Consider the following 26,588-nt stretch of genomic DNA (forward strand, 5'->3'; position numbering starts at 1 on the left):
CAACAGCCTTGATTAAATTTGCAACTGCTAAATGAGCATTGTAAATATTGTAAGAAAAGGAGGACTGTTACAAGTGGGGTGTACTTGTATTTAAAGTGCTAAACTCTAAGTGTACTTCAGCTGAGGCTTCAAGTATCTGTCAACTTCAGGGGTACTTTGGATTTGGTAATATTAATTGTATCATATGAAGTGGTTACTCCTGCTTTATAATTGGGACTTTTCTTAAACCTACATAAAACACCAACAGCTAAATGTAATGTAGATTGCTCATACTGCTTAAATATGTGCTCATGTGAAACTGAATTGCAGACTGATCTTCCAATTGCTCTGACTGTTTCAAACACAGTATAAGCAATTGCTCCATTTTTGGTGTATCTTCAGTTCCTCTTTTTACACATTCTGGTATTCACCTTTTTTTCCAGCTTGACTGAATTACTAACATGAATGTTGTTCTTATCATGGTGGTCTATCTGAAGACTAGTTTGACACAGCTCTTCACACTAGTCTATTCTGTGCAAATCTCTTCATCTCCGCATAACGATGCAACCCACTTCCTCCTGAATCTGCTTGCTGTACTCAAGTCTTCATCTCCCTCTGCAGTGCTTACCTCCCACAGTTCTCTCTAATACCATATTAAGTACTGTTTGACGCCTCACGATGTGTATATCAAGCAACAGCTTCTGTTTTTTTCCAACTTGATTCAGTGCCTTTTCTTCATTTTCTGATCTATCCATCCAATCTTCCATATTCTCCCACAACAACACATTTCAAAAATCTTCTATTGTCTCTGTGACAAAGCAAGCTGGAATATTTTGACTTCCCATCTTGTTTTGCCATCTACCTCCTTAAAATACATTTTTTCACTTTTAACTAATTACGATTAACATACATAAGTATAATCTGCATTTTCATAAAAGAGGAAGGTTGGCCCTCAGTTTTAAAGAATATAACATCAGATCTAATTTTGTGCTTAGTTTTATGTATGTAATTTTTCTAATTTATTTTGACTATTCCTAGTTAATACCTTTGTTATACGGTGAAATCAGTAACTGTTTCATAACTTAAATTCCATTGTTGATGTCTAAACAAATATCAGTTCTGTACTAAACATAAACATTTGGGGGAACAACTAATAGTATTCTTAAAGGATGTATTTGGCTCTAATTGGAAAGATGTTAGCAAAGCCAGCCCTTAATCAATTCCAAAGTAATTAATAGTTTTGTCAAAAGTACTGTTTGCATAACGATATCTGTTAATTTCATCATTTAAACAAATAATTCGGCCGAACTTATATTTCATAGTCAATCAATAATTATGGGTTTAGAAACTAAGTTGCCTCAGAAAGTTAAGAAAATTGCTTGTACCTGCCCCTATGGGTAATATTAGGGATTTCTTGAATTATGTTGATAAAGTGGAGAGGGTGAAGCCCTCAGTGGCAGATCATAGGAGGCATTTTGATGACAATAATCAATCAAGGAGAGAATTTCAGGTAAACAGGATGAACAGGACTAATTACAGTAGATATTCAAGGAATGGTTGGGTGGTGGATAACCAGAATGGGCATGGAAATGATGGAAGGAATTCAAGTAAAAGAAATGGAGGAGATGACTTTAATTCTGGATCAAACCATTTACAGTAGATAATGCCCAAGTTCTGGCTTGCACTCCAGCAGGTAGTGATGAAGAGCCACTTGTATATAAATGTGATGTAACCACAGGTAAGGGTAATGAAAATTATTGTAGTAAGATGAGTGTAATTTCTAATTCTAGTGAGATGTTGAATGATGGTGTGGGTAGCAATGTTTATCCCATAAAAGGAGAGGAGGAACTTATTATAATGAAATCAAGTGATGAAACAGAGTGTGTTGCTGTTGCTCAGGATGTCCAAAGTGTCAAAATGTATGTTAAATTTTTAAGAGAACATAAGGAAGTCAGGTGTTTAGCTTTATGGTCTAACACTGGAAACAAGGATCAACTAATTAGCCAAATATTTGAGGACAGTGAAAGTGACAGTGGGTCTGATTCTGACAGTAGTGATGAGGATGAGGTACTTGAATTTATAATTGATGATGATGGCCACGTGGTAAGTAAAGAAAGAATAAAGGAGGATAATATTAGGTCTAATGAAAAGTAAGGGTGTGAGAGTTGTAGTGAGGACAAAGACCATGCTATCCGTCATTTGACTGTGTGTGATAACCATTTTGGTATGCAGGATGATAGTTTTTCCAGGGAAAGGATTAATGAGGATTTGTTGTATGAAGAAGATCATATGGTAAGTAAAAAGGAAGTGAGGCACCCTATAATAACAGCAAGGGTACAAGGGATACATGTTAAGTGTTTACTGGACAGTGGTAGTGACGTGAATGGCATTTCACAGGCATTTTTTGAATTTATTAAGAACACAAAGGGTATAGTAGTAATGCATGTTTCTGGAATAAAAATTACACTGAACAACAAATTTGAAGCGAAAGTATGTAAATTGCATGATTTTGAGTTAGTTATGTTTATTTCAGTATAAAATGATACAAAATTATCTTCATAAATATTTAGCTCTAGTTTTTTAAAAAGTAATCTACATTTTTGTGTAAATAAGTCATTAACTAAATATGCATTCATGTTCCAAGCTTCAACATAACAAATTTTAAGTGAATAATTACTTGAATTATGTTGTTTTATGCATTGATAAATTTCAGTGCCATTCTGGAAATGCAAAAGTAAAATATTAAGAAAAAATTAAAATAATATTAAATGAATGAAAATACTTCGTAAGTCTACTTTGTACCAGAACTATGTAAAGCACAAAAGAAAATATATAAATTAATTGGCCACAAATGTATATAAAGGATTACAAATGTTAAATGTCCACATGTACAGTATATACAATTACATATTTTGTTCAGAGATAAATTCAGAAGATGACTGTTTTCACTTGGCTTGATGTTTATACACATATTCGGGAACATCCCTTATGACAGTCCAGCAGTAATCTGCCAAAATGGTAGGGATCCACATTCTGACGTACCTGTTCTCAAATTTGGCAATATCTTGAGGAAATCGCTCCCATGTTCATCACTTACCACACCACAATCTTTGGGGAAGAAGTCAAAATGACTACGTAATAAATGCTATTTTCAGTGACATGTTACAACCAAGTTCTTCATAAGATGACAACATGTAATCTACAATCTCCTTGTAATTTATTGCTCGTTTGTTCCCTAAGAACTGTAAACAGACTGTCGTAAAACATTTCCATGCATGCTTCTCATCACGTTGTATGTTTCCATCAAAAGTATGGCCTCTAAAAAGCTCTCAAATCTGCGGGCCTACAGAGATGCCCTCCTTTACTTTGGCATCACTTAAGTAAGGGAATTTTTGCCCTAATTACTTAAATGTGCCCCCATCTTTGTTGAATCCATTAACAAAGTTTTTCATGAGACCCAACTTTATGTGCAAGGGGAGGAGCAGAAACTTTTTAGGGTCTACTAGAGGTTCACTCTTAATATTCTTTATATCTGGTTGACGAGATTTTCTGGTGGGCCATTCACGTTTACTGTAATGAGATGCACGAGCTCAGCTATCCCATTCACAGAGAAAGCAGCAACATTTAGTATACCCTACCTGCATACCTAATAGCAGTGCAGCCACTTTCCAAGTCACCACAAATCTGCCACTGAGAGTCATACTTGATAGCTTCTAGTAAAATTTTCATGTTTTGGTATGACTCTTTCATATGCACACTATTCCCAACTTGAATAGAAGGAAGCTCATTACCAATGTGTAAAAGCACTGCTTTTAAGCTCAACTTTGATGAATCAATAAAGAGTCTCCACTCATCAGGGTTGCAATTAATTCTGAGAGCCTTCATTAGATCATTTATGTCTACGCATACCACAAGACTATCTTGCATGTTAAAAAAAGGAGTGAATTGTTGCTCTCTTCTGTGGTAAAATGAAACATTTTCATTGATTTCCAGAAAATTGTGCTGCTGCAATCTTGATGCTAAAATCTCATCCTTAGATTTAGAGAGCTCCAAATCTCTAATGAGGTCACTTAACTCATTTTGGGACAAATTTTGTGGATCATCAGTTGGTGATATATTTGGAAGAAACTCTGGATCTTGTGATGTACATGGTTCAGAACATTCAGAATCCCCGTCAAAAGTAATCTCGTACTCTGTCAGTGGTTCGAGTATTGGCAATCCTTTCCCATGTAGAACTGGACAGATGGCAGGTGGAATGTTCGGATAGATCACTGTCTGCTTCTTCTTCTTCTTAGATATTCCCTTCTTGATATGAGGGACCACACAAAAGTACCAGTCACTGACACGGTTAGTTGGCTCACGCCAGATCATGGGTACCAGGCATTGAAAACACACACACACACACACACACACACACACACACACACTCTCTCTCTCTCTCTCTCTCTCTCTCTCTCTCTCTCTCTCTCTCTCTCTCTCTCTCTCTACGCTGCTGTAACTATGCAAGCCAGTAGCAAAGACCAGTTCCCCCAAGTGACAGATGGTCACACTCTACGAATCAGGAGTGTGGGAAAGTGATAAGAATAGGCTGAACTGTCCTTGAGCAACAAAAGATAGCAACGAGTCCCGTATCAGATTTGGCACCAAGATGCATAGCTCTTCAAGGAACCAATCTAACAATGCTGAAGACTTTATCCACACTGATGTTTATGCAACAATTCCAGCTTCTAACAACTGACCTGCAAAGATTAACAACACAATTAATGTAATGTTACAGATGATTAGCAGAATTAACTGACTAACCACGAAAGTGCACCCTTGTGCAGGTAGATTCGAAAGAATCTGAATAGCCCACCCCAGTCTAGTAACGCCAGCCGGAAGATATTGAACAGGTATAGATCACAACTGCTACATTTCACCTAAAATTTTAGTCTGAAGAGTGTGATGATCTGAACTGTGGAAACAGAAACAGATTCAGTGCACTGTTTTGTGAATATGACTATGCTTGAAGGTTATCATCAGATTACGGGATTGTTATTGTCATTAGTGGGTACAGACTGGCTATCATGCAAAATAAATAACTGTACAGACACTTTTTCCACATTTTGGTTTCAATTAATAAATGAGGTGTCCTCATGTGTATAGAGACTTCATTGTAGCACAAAACAGCTTTAGAAGAGATGAGGTAAGCATACTTCCAATCAAGAGCAGTTTGTGGTTCATTCAACATAGCCCCTCACATGTAGCCTTCTGCAAAGTACAACTTGTGCGGTTAGTCTGTCATATCGTAATGCATCACAGCAGGAACTACTACATATTTTAAGAGGGGAAACACTACAACAGGACTGGGGATTGGGATTTTCCTATACAGTCTTTGAAAAGTAACTCCTTCTATAAGCCTTTTTTTCCCCCCACAGACTGAGTGAGTCTTTCATCTTTTAAATGTATGCCTGATCTATCACTACAACTATACAACAACTCTTATAACTAAAGTAGCGTGTAGTAATGTCGTAAATTGGTTCAATGATCATGTAATACTTAGAACAAAAAAATTAAATTAAATATTCTTTAACACTTTCTGAAGTACTATTTGTCTTTCCTGTTACTAACAGAATCCAAAGAGGCTAACATAATTTAAGGTCTATTAACTACTTACAGGGTTCACATTTCTTTAACTGATTGTCAGCTGCAGAATAGCATGATAATTTATTTACAAAAAATTCATTACTTAGCTCGTATATTCAACATACTTCTTTGGTGGTTCTTGCTCATTATAACGACAAGATTGGCAACTGTGGGAAACAGAACAAAGAGCATGAGCAGAAATGATAGACGCAGTTCGAACATTGTACTCAGCAGCATCAGGAAAGTCCATATGAGCTGCACAAATGTACAATATAATTGTGCTTGGTGTTCACATGCAAGAAGATTCTGAAAAAAAGAAAGAAAACAAAACTTGAAATGACACTGTCTCACTCTTTTGCACCACATTTTAAAAACTAACATTTTAGAGCTACTACGAGGGTTCAGAAATAATTCAAAATCCAGGAAAAAATAAATATTCCTACCAAAAATTACACAGTTTTGCATGGATACTATCAACCATAGGTATGGTGGATTACAAGTCTCCATTCAAAGTCATGAAAAATTCTTAATAACAGTTGCATACAACTTTTGGTCATATGTGCAAATGTTGGTGCAGTTTGGCTCCTGAAGCATTGCAAATACTAAAGTTTCTGTTCTCACATACTCCTATATTCCTTCATTATTCCCACAAGAGAGCAAACTCCTTGTACATTGAATTGAGGTAGACTGACCCTCCATGCTTTAGGCATAATCCGTATCACTTCAGCAGGGAGGTTACCTTCATAGTCTCGAATGTTATTGAATTTAGCATATATTCAAGAGTAAGTAAGAAACACATATTTTTTTTGTTTTCTCCAAAATCATTCTTGCCCTGAGATACAGGCCTCCAAAGATGATGCTGCAAACACCATTTTGAAGATGTGAATTTTGGAAAACTTTTTTTAAATACTGTATCTCTGTAACAGTTCTAGATATTTTGTTAAGAGTTTTTTATTTGAAAGATAATTGCTTTATGATTATAATCTGCATGATAAAGACTTCGTTGTACTTATGGGAGGCGCAAACGATGTCTACAAAAATGAAACAGCGAGTGCAACGCGCGATCTTAAACAGTGTCTGAGGAACCTCACTCACACTGACGTAATACTTGTCAATATTCCGCATCGCTATGATCTTGTAAGATGGCCATGTGTTAACAGGGAAATAGAAAGTGCCAACAGTCAGTTTGCAAAAATCTGCAGACATTTTAAAAACGTGAAATGCGTTGATATAAGCAGTATTGGACGTAGATTCCACACGCAACACGGACTTCACCTGAATGGCTTGGGGAAAGAATATCTGACAAGCCTGATAACCAGGGTAATAAAAAACCATCAAAATAAATTCAAAACCAAAACGATAATTGCATTGCCATCGCCTGACTCCATAACGAAAACGCTTCAAAAAAATTCATTAGAAACTTCATCAGCAGCAGCAAAACATGTAAAAAAAGACTAAATTTTAACAGAAAGAACAGTGGACATCGATTTCAACAACAAAAGAACTACTGTTCCTCATCAGCCAAGTATTATTTTAGATGAAAATAACAAAAATGAGAAGACTCCAAGTTCACAAGGAAACACAGCAGTAGTGGTAGAACCAACATTTGAAGTGTCAGAAACAGCACCACCATCAACAACAACAAATAGAAGGCTGTTGGACAGAAGAAATGCTGAGCCTCCTTCTCATCTCAACGATTTTTTGTGTGTGGGCCTGAAGAAAAAGAAGGGACAACAGTAGGTAGTGTCAGGTGTCTCCTCTCTCCTGTCTCCTGTCTCAAGGCAGACTCCAATGGATTCTCAGTCAGGTAACAGCACTAATAGAATGAAAAAGCAAGAGGAAGGCATCTCGTTCTTCCATCAAAACATAAGGGGCCTCTTAAACAAAACAGATCAACTCCTTATTAACATTAGTGAAAAGGACAGTATAAATAATGCCTAGATTTTGTGCTTAACTGAGCACCATATTACTGATAAATGTGCCTTGCCATCTATAGGAAGTTATACTTTAGTAACATACTACTGTAGGGAAAGTAAAGATAAAGGTGGAGTAGCAATTTATGTTAAGGATAGTGTAGCATACAAAGCTATAGATATTAAGAAATATTGTGTGGAACAACAATTTGAGGCATGTGCCACAGAAATAACAACTAAATTATACCCAATAATAGTGTTGGCTGTCTACATGGCTCCTTCAGGTGACATAAAAACTTTTCTGCATTCAATGGAACTCCTACTGTCATGGTTACTTTCAAAAGCGAAGGATATTGTAGTATTAGGTGATTTCAATATAAACTTTTTGACAGAAAATAAGAATAAAATAGACTTTGAGATTGTGATGACCTTACACAATCTGACATCAGACTTCCCAACAAGAATTACATCCGAGTGCCAAACTATGATAGACAACATTTTTTTAGATGTAAGTAGACATCAGAATTATATTGTCAGGCAGGTTATAAGTGGGCTTTCAGATCATGATGGACAAATTCTCACTATTTATGACGTTAATCTGTTGAAAAAAGAATTTCCTCGATGGAAATTCATAAGAGTAATTAATGAAGAGGCGAAAGGAACTTTCAACCACAGGTTGCAGCAAATGGATTGGTCTTTAGTATATAGCCATGATGATGTTGATACTAAATTTAACTGTTTTATAAATGAATTCTGTGCTCTTTTTGAAGAAATATTTCCCAAGAAATGGGTCAGAAACAGGGCTTCCAATTCTGTAAGCAAGCCTTGGATTACAAAAGGTATAAAACAGTCATGTAAAACCATAAGGGAAACTTATGCTGCAATAAGATTCTGTAAAGATGTAGAAAAATGGGAACACTATAGAATATACTGTAAAATTTTGAAGAAACTAATACAGAAATCAAAAGCCCTTTATTATGAGAAGAAAATAGATAATTCTAATAATAAAATAAAAGCAATTTGGAGCATTGTAAAAAAAGAAACAGGAAGAGATACAACAAGTAAAGAAGATATAAATAATATCAGATATGAAGGTATCCTAGTAGATAACCCCAAAACGGTGGCGGAGATTTTTAATAAACACTTCCTATCAGTAACTCAACAGATTGGTTGCAAGCCCGATGTTGATGAAGCTGTAACTCTTTGTCAAGCCGTATATTCAAACACAATTTCAGAAATGCACCTTAATCCTGTCACTGTAGAAGAAATTCAAAAAATCACCATGTCTCTAAAAAGTACGAATTCTGCAGGGGTTGATAATATATCTAGTAATTTATTGAAATATTCTTGTGTGTGGATAAGGGGCATTCTCGGTCATATTTTCAATGCTTCCCTTCAGAAAGGTGTTGTTCTCAGTAGACTTAAGTATGCCATTGTGAAGCCCCTGTACAAAAAGGGTGATAAAGATGAACTAACTAACTATCGACCTATCTCTTTGCTGACAGTTTTCTCCAAAATTCTAGAAAAGCTAATACATGTAAGAATTACTGATCATCTCATGAAGAACGAAGTTCTCAGTAAGAGCCAGTTTGGCTTTCAAAAGGGCCGTTCAACAGAAGATGCAGTCTATGCACTTGCAAATGAAGTCCTAGAAACTCTTAATGAAAAAATGCTAGCACTTGGTGTCTTCTGTGATTTATCCAAAGCGTTTGACTGTGTTGATCACCAGATTCTCTTGCAAAAAGCAAAATTAGTAGGAATAAGTGGTGTTGCGGGCAATTGGCTACAGTCGTACCTCCAAGACAGAAAACAAAAAGTTGTGTTGAATAGTTCGGGTGGAGTATGTGACACTTCCTCAGATTCTGAATGGAGTTCCATTACATGTGGAGTGCCCCAGGGCTCAATTCTTGGGCCACTATTATTCCTGATTTTTATAAACGATCTACCATCATGTACAAGCCTGCCGTGTAAATTTACATTATTTGCTGATGATACCACAATTTTTATGAGCAGTAGAACAGACAACAATCTTGAGGAACTCACTAATCACATACTCTCAAATATGGTTAATTGGTTCAAGGTGAATGGTCTCTCATTAAATTCCAGAAAGACCAGCTTTATTCAATTCTGTACAAAAACAGAAAAAGAGAGAGAGATAAGTGTGACATGTGGTAATCAACCAATAGTTAGAACGGAAACAACAAAATTTCTTGGAGTGCACATTGACAAGAAAATGAATTGGTCTTCACATATTATTGATCTCTGTAAGAGGCTTAGCTCTGTTACCTATGCTTTACAGGTTGTCACTACATGTGTTGAACCTAACACTGCAAAAGTGGCATATTATGGCTATTTTCATTGTCTCATTGAGTACGGAATTATTTTTTGGGGCAACCAGCCATTAGCAAGGAAAGTGTTCATTGCACAGAAGTGAGCTTTAAGAATTATATGTGGATTGCGCCCAAGAGACTCTTGTAGAAATAGTTTTCGTAATCTTAAAATATACACAACTGCATGCCAATATATTTTTTCTCTCGTGTGTTTTGTTTGTAAAAATATAGATATATTTCAACCAAACAGTAATTATCATGAGCATAACACACGGAGGAAGAATGACATACACAGTGAACTCAGAAATTTGAGCCTGGCACAAAAGGGTGTCCACTACACTGGAGCAAAACTCTTCAATGCTCTTCCTCCCAAAATAAAGACAAAGATTCACAACAATAGTGAGTTTAATAAAGCTCTAAAAATATTTTTGCTAGAAAAAGCTTTTTACAGTCTAGATGAATTTTTAACTAAATAAATTGTAATATTTTAATATTATATAATACAAGTTGACATAATGCCACTATGAATTTTATTTAACCTGAGCTCTGTAACTGTGTGTGCTCCGTATCTGTTTTCTGTAGTGTTTTAATGATTCTAAGAAAATATGTATTTTCTTTTTCTATATTGCTGCCCAAAGAATTTACTGTATAAATTTTTATATAATTATGTACTCAAATTTCTGTATATGCTATAAGATTATCAGATTGTATTTGTAAAAAACTGACTCGTTCCACGTCCTTGTGTATCCAACACAGTTGGACCTATGGAACACGAAATAAATCAAATCAAATCAATCAAATCAATTGTATCCTCCATTTGGACTTATCTGTCAAAGTTCTTTTACTGCCACCTTTTGAATTTTTTTTATAATTTACAGATTTTTTTTTTTTTTTTTTTTGACAATGCTGAGCCAGAAAAGTTAGATATTTTCTGTTGATTAGTACCATGTAATACTATATTCTCTGTAAAGGAGAGCTTCCACTTTTAAGTTGGACAGGTGTTATTTTTAAAGAGTCATTTCTTTAACTTTTAAGGATAATTATGTCTTCACTGAAGTTGTTTCTTGCTAATTTCTTTGTTACAATGTTTATTTCTTTTGTCTTTGGTGCAATTATTTCTTAAACAAATACAGAAATGCATATTTACAAGAATAAAATGCTTAACTGTTACAGTTTTGTACATAGTGTTTTAAAAATTGAATTGAATTGAATTGAAAAATCATTAAAAGTGTCTTGGCTTACAATTCACACCAATACTGAAATATCTTCATCAGCAAGACATATTTATAATTTACATACACCATTCACACCTACAGATTGTAACCAGTACTCTTGATGAAGTTAACTATCACTTTAATATAATGGAAGGAAACATTCCACGTGGGAAAAATTATATATAAAAACAAAGATGAGGTGACTTACCGAACAAAAGCGCTGGCAGGTCGATAGACCCACAAACAAACACAAACATACACACAAAATTCAAGCTTTCGCAACAAACTGTTGCCTCATCAGGAAAGAGGGAAGGAGAGGGGAAGACGAAAGGAAGTGGGTTTTAAGGGAGAGGGTGAGGAGTCATTCCAATCCCGGGAGCGGAAAGACTTACACCTTAGGGGGAAAAAAGGACAGGTATACACTCGCACACACGCACATATCCATCCACACATACAGACACAAGCAGACATATTTAAAGACAAAGAGTTTGGGCAGAGATGTCAGTCGGGGCAGAAGTGTAGAGGCAAAGAAGTTGTTGAAAGACAGGTGAGGTATGAGTGGCGGCAACTTGAAATTAGCGGAGATTGAGGCCTGGCGGATGACGAGAAGAGAGAATATACTGAAGGGCAAGTTCCCATCTCCGGAGTTCGGATAGGTTGGTGTTGGTGGGAAGTATCCAGATAACCCGGACGGTGTAACACTGTGCCAAGATGTGCTGGCTGTGCACCAAGGCTTGTTTAGCCACAGGGTGATCCTCATTACCAACAAACACTGTCTGCCTGTGTCCATTCATGCGAATGGACAGTTTGTTGCTGGTCATTCCCACATAGAATGCATCACAGTGTAGGCAGGTCAGTTGGTAAATCACGTGGGTGCTTTCACACGTGGCTCTGCCTCTGATCGTGTACACCTTCCGGGTTACAGGACTGGAGTAGGTGGTGGTGGGAGGGTGCATGGGACAGGTTTTGCATCGGGGGCGGTTACAAGGATAGGAGCCAGAGGGTAGGGAAGGTGGTTTGGGGATTTCATAGGGATGAACTAACAGGTTACGAAGGTTAGGTGGACGGCGGAAAGACACCCTTGGCGGAGTGGGGAGGATTTCATGAAGGATGGATCTCATTTCAGGGCAGGATTTGAGGAAGTCGTATCCCTGCTGGAGAGCCACATTCAGAGTCTGGTCCAGTCCCGGAAAGTATCCTGTCACAAGTGGGGCACTTTTGTGGTTCTTCTGTGGGGGATTCTGGGTTTGAGGGGACGAGGAAGTGGCTCTGGTTATTTGCTTCTGTACCAGGTCGGGAGGGTAGTTGCGGGATGCGAAAGCTGTTTTCAGGTTGTTGGTGTAATGATTCAGGGATTCCGGACTGGAGCAGAAGACACCATCCAAATTGAACCCTGCCTGGAACAGTTCCGTCCTCCGTCACAGCGGGACCCACCTCCTCTTCCTCAAAATCACCCTCACCAAACCTTCCAGGAATTTCTGACTTCCAGCCTTGCATCTCAATCCTTCTTAAAAAACCTTAATCCTACACCCAACATCACCACTGCTGAAGCCCAGGCTATCCGTGATCTGAAGGCTGACCGATCCATCGTCATTCTTCCGGCGGACAAGGGTTCCACGACCGTGGTACTTGATCGTCGGGAGTATGTGGCTGAGGGACTGCGTCAGCTTTCAGACAACACCACATACAAAGTTTGCCAAGGTAACCCCATTCCCGATGTCCAGGCGGAGCTTCAAGGAATCCTCAGAACCTTAGGCCCCCTGCAAAACCTTTCACCTGACTCCATCAACCTCCTGATCCCACCGACACCCCGCACCCCTACCTTCTACCTTCTTCCTAAAATCCACAAACCCAATCATCCCGGCCGCCCCATTGTAGCTGGTTACCAAGCCCCCACAGAGCGTATCTCTGCCCACGTAGATCAACACCTTCAACCCATTACATGCAGTCTCCCATCCTTCATCAAGGACACCAACCACTTCCTTGAACGCCTGGAATCCTTACCCAATCTGTTACCCCCGGAAACCATCCTTGTAACCATTGATGCCACGTCCTTATACACAAATATTCCGCACGTCCAGGGCCTCGCTGCGATGGAGCATTTCCTTTCACGCCGATCACCTGCCACCCTACCTAAAACCTCTTTCCTCATCACCTTAGCCAGCTTCATCCTGACCCACAACTTCTTCACTTTTGAGGGCCAGACATACCAACAATTAAAGGGAACAGCCATGGGCACCAGGATGGCCCCCTCGTACGCCAACCTATTCATGGGTCGCTCAGAGGAAGCCTTCTTGGTTACCCAAGTCTGCCAACCCAAAGTTTGGTACAGATTTATTGATGACATCTTCATGATCTGGACTCACAGTGAAGAAGAACTCCAGAATTTCCTCTCCAACCTCAACTCCTTTGGTTCCATCAGTTTCACCTGGTCCTACTCCAAATCCCATGCCACTTTCCTTGATGTTGACCTCCACCTGTCCAATGGCCAACTTCACACGTCCGTCCACATCAAACCCACCAATAAGCAACAGTACCTCCATTATGACAGCTGCCACCCATTCCACATCAAACGGTCCCTTCCCTACAGCCTAGGTCTTCGTGGCAAACGAATCTGCTCCAGGCCGGAATCCCTGAATCATTACACCAACAACCTGAAAACAGCTTTCGCATCCCGCAACTACCCTCCCGACCTGGTACAGAAGCAAATAACCAGAGCCACTTCCTCGTCCCCTCAAACCCAGAATCCCCCACAGAAGAACCACAAAAGTGCCCCACTTGTGACAGGATACTTTCCGGGACTGGACCAGACTCTGAATGTGGCTCTCCAGCAGGGATACGACTTCCTCAAATCCTGCCCTGAAATGAGATCCATCCTTCATGAAATCCTCCCCACTCCGCCAAGAGTGTCTTTCCGCCGTCCACCTAACCTTCGTAACCTGTTAGTTCATCCCTATGAAATCCCCAAACCACCTTCCCTACCCTCTGGCTCCTATCCTTGTAACCGCCCCCGATGCAAAACCTGTCCCATGCACCCTCCCACCACCACCTACTCCAGTCCTGTAACCCGGAAGGTGTACACGATCAGAGGCAGAGCCACGTGTGAAAGCACCCACGTGATTTACCAACTGACCTGCCTACACTGTGATGCATTCTATGTGGGAATGACCAGCAACAAACTGTCCATTCGCATGAATGGACACAGGCAGACAGTGTTTGTTGGTAATGAGGATCACCCTGTGGCTAAACAAGCCTTGGTGCACAGCCAGCACATCTTGGCACAGTGTTACACCGTCCGGGTTATCTGGATACTTCCCACCAACACCAACCTATCCGAACTCCGGAGATGGGAACTTGCCCTTCAGTATATTCTCTCTTCTCGTCATCCGCCAGGCCTCAATCTCCGCTAATTTCAAGTTGCCGCCACTCATACCTCACCTGTCTTTCAACAACTTCTTTGCCTCTACACTTCTGCCCCGACTGACATCTCTGCCCAAACTCTTTGTCTTTAAATATGTCTGCTTGTGTCTGTATGTGTGGATGGATATGTGCGTGTGTGCGAGTGTATACCTGTCCTTTTTTCCCCCTAAGGTGTAAGTCTTTCCGCTCCCGGGATTGGAATGACTCCTCACCCTCTCCCTTAAAACCCACTTCCTTTCGTCTTCCCCTCTCCTTCCCTCTTTCCTGATGAGGCAACAGTTTGTTGCGAAAGCTTGAATTTTGTGTGTATGTTTGTGTTTGTTTGTGGGTCTATCGACCTGCCAGCGCTTTTGTTCGGTAAGTCACCTCATCTTTGTTTTTATATATAACTATCACTTTATATAGACAAACGTCTTTAGTACACAAAAGAGAAGAAGCTGATTGAGGAAGATGGTAGTCCATACTCAGCAATGTCTTTAGAAAGACCAACCGTTCACGGTCAAATTTGGGGCACATAAATAAGATGTGGTTGACATCAGCTTCCGACTCAGGATCACACTCACATGCTGGTGAACTGTAAACGTTGATCCGATGTAGATGTTGTGGGAAAGAGGCATGATTGAAGCGGAGTCTCGTGATGGTAGAAATCGTGGATCGGTCCAGATGCGTCCTCATGAACCACGGCTGTGAAGGAATCCGAGGTTGTAGCACTGCATGATAACCGCCTTTTGTCTGTTGAGAAACGTTCCACATTTCCTGCCATTGTTGTCTTGCGTGATCCTTGACTTCACGTAAGTAGTCTGTATAAGGAAAGTGCAGATCCAGGACAGTGCCTAAGGTTGCCGCTTGTTTGGCTAATGCATCAACTTCATCATTATAGAGGATACCAGAGTGGGAAGGTACCCACAACAAATGGATCATCTGGCCCGTGCATGTGCTGCGAATATATTCAGATATCACATCCAAGATATAACTGTTGGTTGTTTTGTTCCATCGACTGTACTGAATGTTTTTAAGAACGTTTTGCGAGTCAGATACTATCAATATCTTGGGGAAGGAAGTGCTAGAGACAAACTTAAGTGCTTCCAAAACTGCCACTGTCTCCGCCGTAAAAATAGAAGTGCTCGTAGGCAGTTTGAAGGCCATGGTTGTTAATTGCAGGTTTCTGTATTGTCGCTGTTCAGTGCTAATTTGTTTACTGAAGAGGCTTCTAACACATCTGACACCATCCAGTGAGGTTTGTATTTTCATGAGGAATTTGCTAGTTGACACAGCTGGAGTATATTTTGTGAAAAGGACTGTTTGAAATGTCTTATGACTGGGGCCATAGGAGAGTGAAGTGCGCTGACTATTTGTATATCCATAAAAGAGTGATATATAAGACAAACAAAAAAACCAGACTTTGTTGAGGTTGTTTCAAAGTGGAGATGTTTCCAGTGACGACTTTTTGTCTTCTAAATGTTTTGACAGAACAACAACAATGATAGTATCTGAACAAGGTAAAGCCTCCCATGATGCACATTTTGCATCAATAAAGGAAGAATTAAATACGCTGAATCAGTCAACTAGTCCTGTTAAGAAACAATTGTCAGTGAAGTCGAGTCATAAGCTCTTTGCATCAAGAATGTACAGAGAAATTACTAAAGCTATGGATGAATACACTACAGCAAAACTGACCACGCTCTTCAAAGTTGAAATTCCATCTTCAAAAGAAAATGAACCAAAGCACTCTTGCACCTCTTGCCAGGAATTTTTCACAAATACCAATTCAGCTGTCAAATATCGTGCATCCTACAGTCAAAAGGTGCAAGTTTTAACTATTATTCCAGAGACATTTTCAAAGAAAACAATTTTGAACCATGTGCCCTCAGTATCAAAGTACATGGTAGACAAATCAAGAAATGTGAGGTCTGACAAAGAAGTCTTTGGAAGACCAAATCCCCATTACAGTCATCCTGTAGAAGCAGCTCAAGTTCAAATAGCGCTGTTATTTTGTCTGGAAGATAAATGGGACTGTTCTCGCCAGAGTGCCAACAAAATAGGCACTATAACTGTAACAGCTGAACATCAAAAAGTTTTGAAAGTGAAGAGGTACATGACTCACAGTATTAAAGAAACTTCTGCAGTTTATAAGAACAACTATACAACTTCACATATTCGAAGATCAAAATTTTATACACTATGACCTAAGTGGGTAGTTCCACACCCACCTAGAGATGTCTGTTTATGTGTGTACTGCATGAATTTTGAACTTCGTGTGATAACGTTGAAGAACTTACTGGAGCACGTGACATACGACACCTTGGTTGGGCGTGTGAAGTCATTAGTAGTCTGTGATGTAAAGCGGGAGACTTGTTTGTTTCAAGAATGTGGTGACTGCCTGGAAAGGGAGGACGTATCAGATAACTCTGCAGAAATTACATATGTGACATGGGAGGAAAATAAACTAATTAAGAAAACTGTTGCCTTTGAAAGTTTCATTGATGAACTTGGTAAATGGTCAGTGAAAGCAGTAACACACCAGCACCTGAAGAGATTGTAACAACAACACATTGCAGAAGTGAAAGGGTGTGTACAGGCTGAAGAACTATGTTTAGTGCTTCACAGTGATTTTGCTGACAAGGGAACCTCCCCATCGCACCCCCCCTCAGATTTAGTTGTAAGTTGGCACGGTGGATAGGCCTTGAAAAACTGAACACAGATCATTCGAGAAAACAGGAAGAAGTTGTGTGGATCTATGAAAAAAAGAAGTAAAATATACAAACTGAGTAGTCCATGTGCAAGATAGGCAACATCAAGGATAAGGCGAGCTTAGGAGCGCCGTGGTCCCGTGGTTAGCGTGAGCAACTGCGGAGCGAGAGGTCCTTGGTTCAAATCTTCCCTCGTGTGAAAATTTTTCTTCCTTTATTTTCGCAAAGTTATGATCTGTCCGTTCGTTCATTGACGTCTCTGTTCACTGTAATAAGTTTAGTGTCTATGTTTTGTGACTGCACCGCAAACTTACAGTTCGGAAAATATTCATTGACCTTGTTATTGAAGTTGCGAGCTATATTTGCTGGATTCATATTGCCCATGGAATACATCTCACGTATTTAATGCACTCCCGTCCAAAGTAGCGAACAGTCAACTGCCAGCCAGGGAGCCTCGTTAGCAGGAATACTCCTCTTCCGTGCGCTGTTGTAGACTGACATCGTGTGTTTCGATGTTTGTTTAGGTGTAGCATCCTCATGCTACAGCGCAGTTACCTCGCATCGGACAGACGGACGGACAGATAATAATTGTCTGAAAATAAAAAAAATAAACTCTTCACTCGAGGGTAGACTTGAACCAAGGACTTCTTGAACCGCAGCTGCTCATGCTAACCACGGGACCACGACGCTCCTGAGCTCACTTCATCCTTGATGTTGCCTATCTTGCACATGGACTAGTCAGTTTGTATATTTTGCTATTTTTTTCATAGTTTCACACAACTTCTTCCTGTTTTCTCGATTGTTCTGCGTTCAGTTTTTCAAGGCCTATCCACTGTGCCCTAACTAAATCTGAGGGGGGTGCGATGGGGAGGTTCCCTTGTGAGAACAGATCTGTAATTCTCCCACAAGAAGTACAAGGGTATCATTGGAGTAATGACCAGGTTTCAATTTTTACTAGAGTGACATATTTTCAAAACAAGGCCACAAGCGTTGCAGTTATAAGTGATGACTCTGGACGTGACACAGCACATGCTTTGCTAGCAACGCGCATAATTCTTCAACTGCAAACAGGTGCAGAGAATCATTACTTCTGACTGCTCTCCTAGTCATTTTAAAAATCGTTACCAGCTGTTTGAATTGAATATGTCGCTAGTGCTAACTGACTGGGTGTACAGTGCTACTAGTCACGGGAAGGGGCCTTGTGGTGGTGTAGGAGGCCTTCTGAAGCACCATGCTACAAAACATAATCTTTCCAGACCAAATACAGCTGTGATTCAGAATGCTGAGGATTTTATGAGAGTCGTGAAATCTTACACATCCACAGCCCTTATTCTTTTGTCCAAAGAGGAAACGAAGAATTCAATGAACAGAAAAAAGAAGAATGGTCCAAACTGCTCCTGTGAAAGGAATTCAGAAGACACATTTCTGGACTCAAAGTGATGGGTGAACTCATATTGCACACACTTTAAAGAGCAAGAAAGAAGAAATTGTGCATGACTGTGACTGGTGGATTGCAGAGATTATAGACACCAGTTATGTAGTTAAACGAAACTGTAGTGACTTTATGCTGCTGCATGGACCAACTGCTGGAGATGGGTTTCCAGCTGAAGGACAGTAACAACTCCATCACAGCTCACATCCTGTGTTCACAATGTTTTGAAGATTTAAGTGCTCCAGTTCATATTGGTTCAACAGAAAGGCATCACTCTATATCAAAGGGAGATTCTGAAGCAGAGGAACACATTTTTAGTTCACTGACTGTCTAATTTCAGTACAAAACAGAGTGCATAGAAGTTGTATAAATTGAAAACTTTAAGTCTTTGGACCTTTCAGATACATTTTGGAACCATTTAAAATACTTGAAAAATGAGTCTAATTCGTCTTTCAAAACTAAAATTATGTGAAATAAGGCTAGGTTTTGATTTTTATAAGCCTGTTATGTGATAATGTGGTGATAAAACAGGTTTTATGTATAGCAAAAATTTCAATTGTTAATAAAACCTGTTCAACCTAAAAGTGAAAACTCTCCTTTTCAGGGAATGTAGAATTCTATGGTACTAATCAACAGAAAAAAAATCAAAATTTTATGGATTGGCATTTTTGAAAAAAAATTTTTTTTCCATAAATTATAAAAAAAAAGTTCAAAATGCTATAGTAAAAGGACTTTGACCATAAAGCAATTATCTTTCAAATAAAAAAAAACAACAACAACAACAACAAAATATCTAGAACTGTTTAAAATTTTTTCCAAAATTCGCACCTTCAAAATGGTATGCGCAGTGTCATCTTTGGAGGGCTGTATCCCAGAGCAGAAATTTTTTTTGGAGAAAACAAAAAAAAATACATATTCCTTACTTAGTCCTTCATTTTAACATATGCTAAATTCAATAAATCCAGGATTATAAATGTAAGATTTTTTCCTAGCCTGCCTGAATTGATATCGACTATGCCTTTAATGTTTTCTCTCCGTGACATACCACATGATCAAGTCATTCCAAGATACAAAGTATTTCCAGAGGAGCCGCCATTTGATGTTTCTTCTCTTAAATGAAACATCTCACAAATAACCTGACACATACATTACCTAGAGAACCTCCCATTGTTTAGCATATACCACAATCCACCAGTACAAACCACCAGTATAAAAGCCTTCAAACTCTATCAAATTTTCATGTTTGAAAACTATAAATACCCACAATGACATCACAGTATATCTTTACCGACATGTGCTTCACTGACAAGAACTCCTCATTCTACGTATAAAGCAAATAAGTACTATGGTGGCAATAGTGGAATATCCAAAAGTAAAGTCTTATACGTGCAATGGCATTAGCAACAGCAGAAATGGAAAATAAAAGAAATTATAATAATCCTCTTGATAAACCATACTGTTCCCTTATGGTAAACTTTAACCAAAATATATGACATAAGCATACAAACCCTTAGCATCAAGTTATAAATGAGTTACACCAGCATCATCTAAGCTCCCATAAACCACGTATATTATAAAAGGATAGATTTATCACAACAAAACTAATCAATTTTTGACAATATAACGTAATTGGATAGATAAGAAATCTACTCACCAAGTGGCGGCAGGAGAACACACATATAAAAGAGGTTTTACTTAAGCAAGCTTTCGGAGCCAGTGGCTCTTTCTTCCATCAGAAAGGTTGAAGGGGAAGGAAGAGAGGCGAAGGGAGAGGAGCTGGAGAGTTTTAGGACAAGGGGTAAACTATGGCAAAGTCACCCTGAATAGAATGACAGACTGATTGCTGGAACTGCACTGCAAGAGATTTGGAAACCTGAGAGCGTAAAGGTGGAAGACAGAGTAATATGCAGACAGAGATTACTGCTTAAACATCACACATGAGTTAATACAAGTCAAAAGCTAAGTGCACTGTACGTAACAGAGGTGAGTGGGGCGGCGGTGAAAAAAATAGATGGGAAAGAGAATGAAATATGCAGAAAAACTAAAACAGGGAGAAGCAAAGAGTAGTTACAGTGAAGAAATGCTGAGACGGAGGAAATTAATGTAAATTAAGGCCAGACAGGTGGCGAGAACCAAGGACATATTGTAGTGCTAGTTCCCACCTGCTGGAGTTCTGAGAAACTGCTCATCACTGCAGATGCAACAGCCATGGGTGGCTAGGCTGTATTGAAGGGACTTTTTGGTATGGAATGGGTTGCAGCTGTTGAGATGGAGGTATTGCTGGTGGTTGGTAGGTTTGATGTGGACAGAGGTACTGATGTAGCCATCTTTGAGGTGGAGGTCAACATCATGGAAGGTAGCTTGTTTGGTTGAGTAGGACCAGATGAAGTGAATGGGGGAGAAGGTGTTGAGGTTCTGAAGGAATGGGGATAGAGTGTCCTCATCCTCAATGCAGATCATGAAGATGTCATCAATGAATCTGAATCGTGTGAGGGATTTGGGATTCTGGGTGTATATGAAGAATTTCTCTAGCTGGCCCTTGAACGGGTTGGTGCCATGTGGATGCCCATAGCCATACCCCTGATTTGTTTGTAGGTGATGCCTTCAAAGGGGAAGTAATTGTGGGTGAGGATATAGTTGGTCATGGCAACTAGGAAGGAGGTTGCTGATTTGGAATGTTGGGTTGGGACAGCTAGTGTTCAATACCAGTAAGGCCATGGGCATTAGGGATGTTAGTGTAAAGGGGGATGGCATCAAAAATGAAGAGCAGGGCACTGTGTTGTAAAGGAATGGGAATGGTAGCGAGTTAGTGGAGCAAATGTTTGGCATCTTTTATGTAGGACGGTGGGTGGCTGAAGGTGTCAGTCTACGAAAACTTCAATGTTTGTTAGCCCTTCCCTGTTCTCATTCCATCACTACACAGCCCTCTACTCCACCAACAAACCCTTCTTTTTACATCTCCGCTTTTCCGCTAACCCCCCCCCCCCCCCCTAACTCGCTCTCTCTCTCTCTCTCTCTCTCTCTCTCTCTCTCTCTCTCTCTCTCTCTCTCTCTCTCTCTCTCTCTCTCTCTCCCCCCCCCCCTCTCCCCCCCCCCCCCTCACACTCTGTCTAACCTTCTGACTGCACATATCTGACCTACCCTCTCTCCACCTCATCCCTGCACACTCCCACAAGCAGCAATTTACTGTCCCCCACCCTTACCCTTCTATCTCTTCCCCTTCTCGCTGCAGCCTCCTCCTTACCCCCAGCCAGTTGCCTCTCCCATCATGTGCTGTTGTGCATGGTCTGGCTTCAGCTATAAGAGACTGTGTTCATGTGGATGTGAGTACCACTTGCATGCACCAAACCAGTGACTGAAGGCTTATGGATGCCAGGAAAGCCCCTTTCAAGAAACCCATGAAAAGGTTGGCTTAGAAAGGAGCCTTTCTGGTTCCAATGGCTGTACCCCTGATCTGTTAGTATGTCTGCACCACGAATGTGAAGTAGTAGTTGGTAAGTATACAGCTGATTAAGATGAGCAGGAAGATGTCATGGGTTTGGAATCAGGTGGGCAATGACTGGAGATATGTTCAGAAGCAGACACACCATGTACATGTAGGATGTTGATATAGAGGGAGGTGGCATCAATGGCAACAAGCAAGGTGTGTGGTGGGGGTGGGATGGGTATGGATTTCAGACAATCTATGAGATGGTTGGTGCCTTTAATATAGGAGGGAAATCTTTGTACTATGGGTTGTAGGTGCTGACCAGTTATGGCAGATATATGTTCAGTAGGTGCTTTGAATGCCAGGACTTACAGGACAGCCAGGACGACTGGATTTGTGGATCTTGGGAAGAAGACAAAAGGTGAGGGTGCCTGTTCTGGGTGGGGTAAAAAGTTTTGTGGATTGAGGTGTCAGTCCTCGTGAGGGGCCTGAGATTTTAAGGAGAAACTTGTGAGTTAATGAGCATTGTGCTCTCATTTAAGTTTATGGCCAAAAGAGTCAGCCTTCAGGAATTGTGAAACGAACCCTGTCATCCAGAACCAAATACCACAAAGGGTGCAGATTCACCGCAAGATGGGGAAACTCACAGGCGTCTATTGTCTATTGAGCCCTAAGTGCTGTAGTGAACGAGTGAGACAGACAAGAACCTACATCATAGGGAAACCCAGTAGAAGGCTTTTGTGGTTGAGGAGACGTAGCAGTGTTAAATATGGCGGACCTAAGATCGGCCATAAAGGGAAACATTTATGAAAATTATTTAATTCTGTAGTATTGTAGGGAATCAAGCCACAGTAATTTTAATCTGCCATACTCCATAAATTTTGATGGTGATTCCAATAAAACTTGAATACTGATCATATCTATAACAGTTTAGGATTTACTGTTAAAGTGAAATTAACAAGTTTTGTAATAAAGACCTGAATGCTAAAATCTAAACACTTTGGTTGATCTTAACAACTGACATTTCATATACAAGTGCATCATTAAAATGGCAAACCTTGTAAATGTCAGCACTGTAAATTTATTTGTTTAAAAGATATAGTAAATTTAAATTACTTGACAGCATGAAACCTTATTGAATCATTAGATAATAGAATATTTGTTGTAACGTTTAGTGCATAATAGTTACTTTTGTTCTTTATTTATTTATCAGAAAGCACACTGGTGCAAGGCTACTGGCCATGACATTCAAAGCTAAGAAGGAAATTGTATTGGTTTTATGTAAAAAAAAAATTAACATTTATTATGTAATGGATATTATTGTTACTTTATTTAGAACATGAAAGTGGTCAAGCTTTGATTATTTAAATATGTTAAAGTGCAAAATATTGTAGAATAAGCTATAGCCAATCAGATGGATGGTTTCAGGAAAAAGGGAAATGCCCTAGTCAGTTGAGCATGCAGGAAACGCAGCTGGGGACGGACAGTTCGGCTGGAGACACCAAAGGGGACAGTACGGATTGAGATGTGAAAGTGGAAAGTCAGTCTTTAGGCAGCTAGGAAGTAAAATGACTTAGAAAATTTCACGCTGTGTAGTATCGCGGGACTTAGTCTCTGAGCAGTGAGCAGCCACGCAACTGGTGTGAACTCTAACTTTTCGCAATGAGATTGTGAATGACCAAACTGTGTCAAATGAAACGCTCGAGTGTAACAGTAACTCCAAATATGACCACTTTCTGTATTAGTTTGCTTTCTGAATAAACATTATTCTAACCGAATCGCAAGTGTGTGGCCTACATCATTTATGGGTCATTTATTTAGTTCCCAATACTATTACTACTGTTATTATGTGATATGTTAACTTTGTATTTCACAAACTTGCCACCAGCCACACAATTTAACCAAAGGGTCACAAGTGCCTAATTTAGGGCGTATAATGCAACACGTGCGGTTCAACCCCTAGACAAGTTTGAGCCAAGACATTTCCATGAAGAGGAACCACATGTGAGCCCGACCATCTTGGGATGTTAGCTCACAAACTGCAGGTCAGTCTGAATCACAGCGATAGAATCTTGATGGCAGATGCTGTACGTAGAGGTGTCAGACAGCCAGCGCAAACCTTCACTAGCATACCCCTGTCATCAAGCACCCACAGTGGTACCTCCTTTCTCTGCTGGGAGGATGATGATGAGTCTTCAGCTTTTAGGGAGCACAGAGCCTGGACTTTTCCTGGAGTTTTGCAGAGGACAGGTTAGGGTCATGTTGTAGGGACCTGAGAAGTGGTTGTGAAGCAATGCTGGATGTGAGGAATATTTGGAAGGCTTGTAAGGGATGATTCTGAGATAGTGGTGGTGTGCCAAGATTGGATCATGATCAGAACTGTTCAGGGCAGGGTTCAATGTCAGGTTTGCTGTTGAAAAGGTTTTGGGATTGGGTTGCGAAGTGATACTGCCAGTTGATGTTACATGTGAAGGAAAGTAGGTCCTTCACCAAACCAGTATCATTAAATGCAGGTTTAGGGGATGAGAAAGAAAGTCTTTCCTTCTCATCTGCCCAGTAAGTCTCCCCTGACCTTGGGAGACTTGGCCTCTCCAGTCCTCCTCCTTCACCCCTCTTCCTTTCCCTTCAACTTTTCTGGCAGGATGAGGAGCGACTGGCTCTGAAATCATAAAAAGTTAAACCTTGTTATGTGCGTGTTCTCCTGCCACCATTTGGTGAGCAGACTTTTACCAATCCATTTATATTATACGCACACTCTGCAAGCCACTGTATGGAGCATGGTGGAGGGTATCCTGTACCACTAATAATCATTTCCTTTTCTGTTCCACTCGCAACAAGGGCGAGGGAAAAACAAGTACCTGTAAGCCTCTGTAAAAGCCCTAATCTCTCTAATCTTTTCTTCAAGGTCCTTACTTGAAATCTACATTAGCGGCAGTAGAAGCATTCTGGAGTCAGCCTCAAATGCCAGTTCTCTAAACTCTCTCAATAGTGCTCTTCGAAAAGAATGTCACCTTTCCTCCAGTGATTTCCACTTGAGCTCCCGTAGCACCTCTGTAATACTTGCACATTGTTTGAACCTACTGGTAACAAATCGAGCGGCCCACCTCTGAAATGATCCAATGTCTTCCTTTAATCTGACCTGGTGTAGATCCCAAACACTTGAGCAGTATTCAAGAGTAAGTTGCACTAGTGTTATATATGAAGTCTCCTTTATAGATGAACCACGCTTTCGTAAAATTCTCCCAATAACCTAAGTCGGCCATTCACCTTCCCTATTACAGACATTACATGCTCATTCAATTTCATATTGCTTTGCAATGTTACACGTAGATCTTAATTGATGTGGCTGTATCAAGCAGCACACTACTTATACTGTATTCAAACATTATGGGTTTGTTTTTCCTTCTCATCTGCATTAACTATTTTTCTACATTTAGGGCTAGCTGCCATTCATTACACTAACAAGAAATTTTGCCTCAGTCATATTGCATCCTCCTAAAGTCACTCAATGACACCTTCTCCTACAACACAGCATGATCGGCAAGCAGCCACCAGCCACAGACTGCTGCTTATCTTGTCTGCCAGACCATTTATGTATATAGAAAATAACAGCAGTCCTATCATACTACCATGAGTCCTCACTGTCAAGTGCAACATACTGAGTTCTGTTACCTAAGAAGTCTTTGAACCATTCACCTGCCTGGAAAACTATTCTGTATGCTTCTATCTTCGTTAACAGTTGACAGTGTAGCCCCATGTCAAATGCTTTATGGAAAACTAGGAATATGGAATCCATCTGTTGCCCCTTCATCCATGGTTCCTAGGATCTCATGTGAGAAGTGGGCAAGCTGAGTTTTGCATGAGTGATTCTTTCTAAAACCATGCTGATTTGTGGACAGAAACTTTTCTCTCTCAAAGAAATTTATTATACTCAAAATGAGAATATGCTCAAGGATTCTGCAGCAAACTGATGTTAGAGATACTGGTCTGTTATTTTTGCTACTTCTCATTATTTTCATCTTTCTTCAGTTTATTGTCAATCCATACTCTGTACTCATTAGACTGTTCATTCCATTAAACAGCTCCCATAATTCTTCTTCAGTTTCACTGAAGGTAGCAATGTCATCAGCAAATCTTATCATAGATAGCATTTCATCCTGAATTTTGACCCCACTCTTGAACCATTATTTTATTTCCATCACTGTTTTCAATGTATAGAGTGAGTAGTAGAGGTAAAAGACTGCATCACAGTACCCTTTTAAATCCAATCACTTGGTCTTCCTGTCTTAGTGTTCCCTCTTAGTTCCTGCACATATTGTCTATTAGCTCCCTTTCCCTATAGCTTACCCCGTATTTTTCTCAATATTTCAAACAACATTTTACATTGTCTAATGCCTTTTCCAGATCAAAAATTCCTATGAGCTTTTCTTGATTTTTTTCTTCGCTCTTGCTTCCAGTATCAATCACAATGTCAGAACTGCCTCTCTGGTGCATTTACCTTTTTTAAAGCCAAACTGGTTGTCATCTAATAGATCTCCTTTCCTTTTCCATTCTTCTA

At 39.8% G+C, this 26,588-nt stretch overlaps 1 protein-coding gene across 2 annotated transcripts in view; it reads right to left on the reverse strand.

Moving 5' to 3' along the window:
• LOC124798387 (endoplasmic reticulum metallopeptidase 1-like) overlaps positions 1-26,588 on the reverse strand; it is a 250,540-nt gene that overhangs the window by 71,556 nt on the left and 152,396 nt on the right. For both annotated transcript variants that reach the window (XM_047261761.1, XM_047261760.1), the window contains exon 8: positions 5,730-5,910. In XM_047261761.1, coding sequence (XP_047117717.1) covers positions 5,730-5,910 — 181 coding nt within the window. The remainder of the gene's footprint in view (positions 1-5,729; positions 5,911-26,588) is intronic.

This window comes from Schistocerca piceifrons, chromosome 5 (genome assembly GCF_021461385.2).
Source record: "Schistocerca piceifrons isolate TAMUIC-IGC-003096 chromosome 5, iqSchPice1.1, whole genome shotgun sequence".
Lineage (NCBI taxonomy): Eukaryota > Metazoa > Arthropoda > Insecta > Orthoptera > Acrididae > Schistocerca > Schistocerca piceifrons.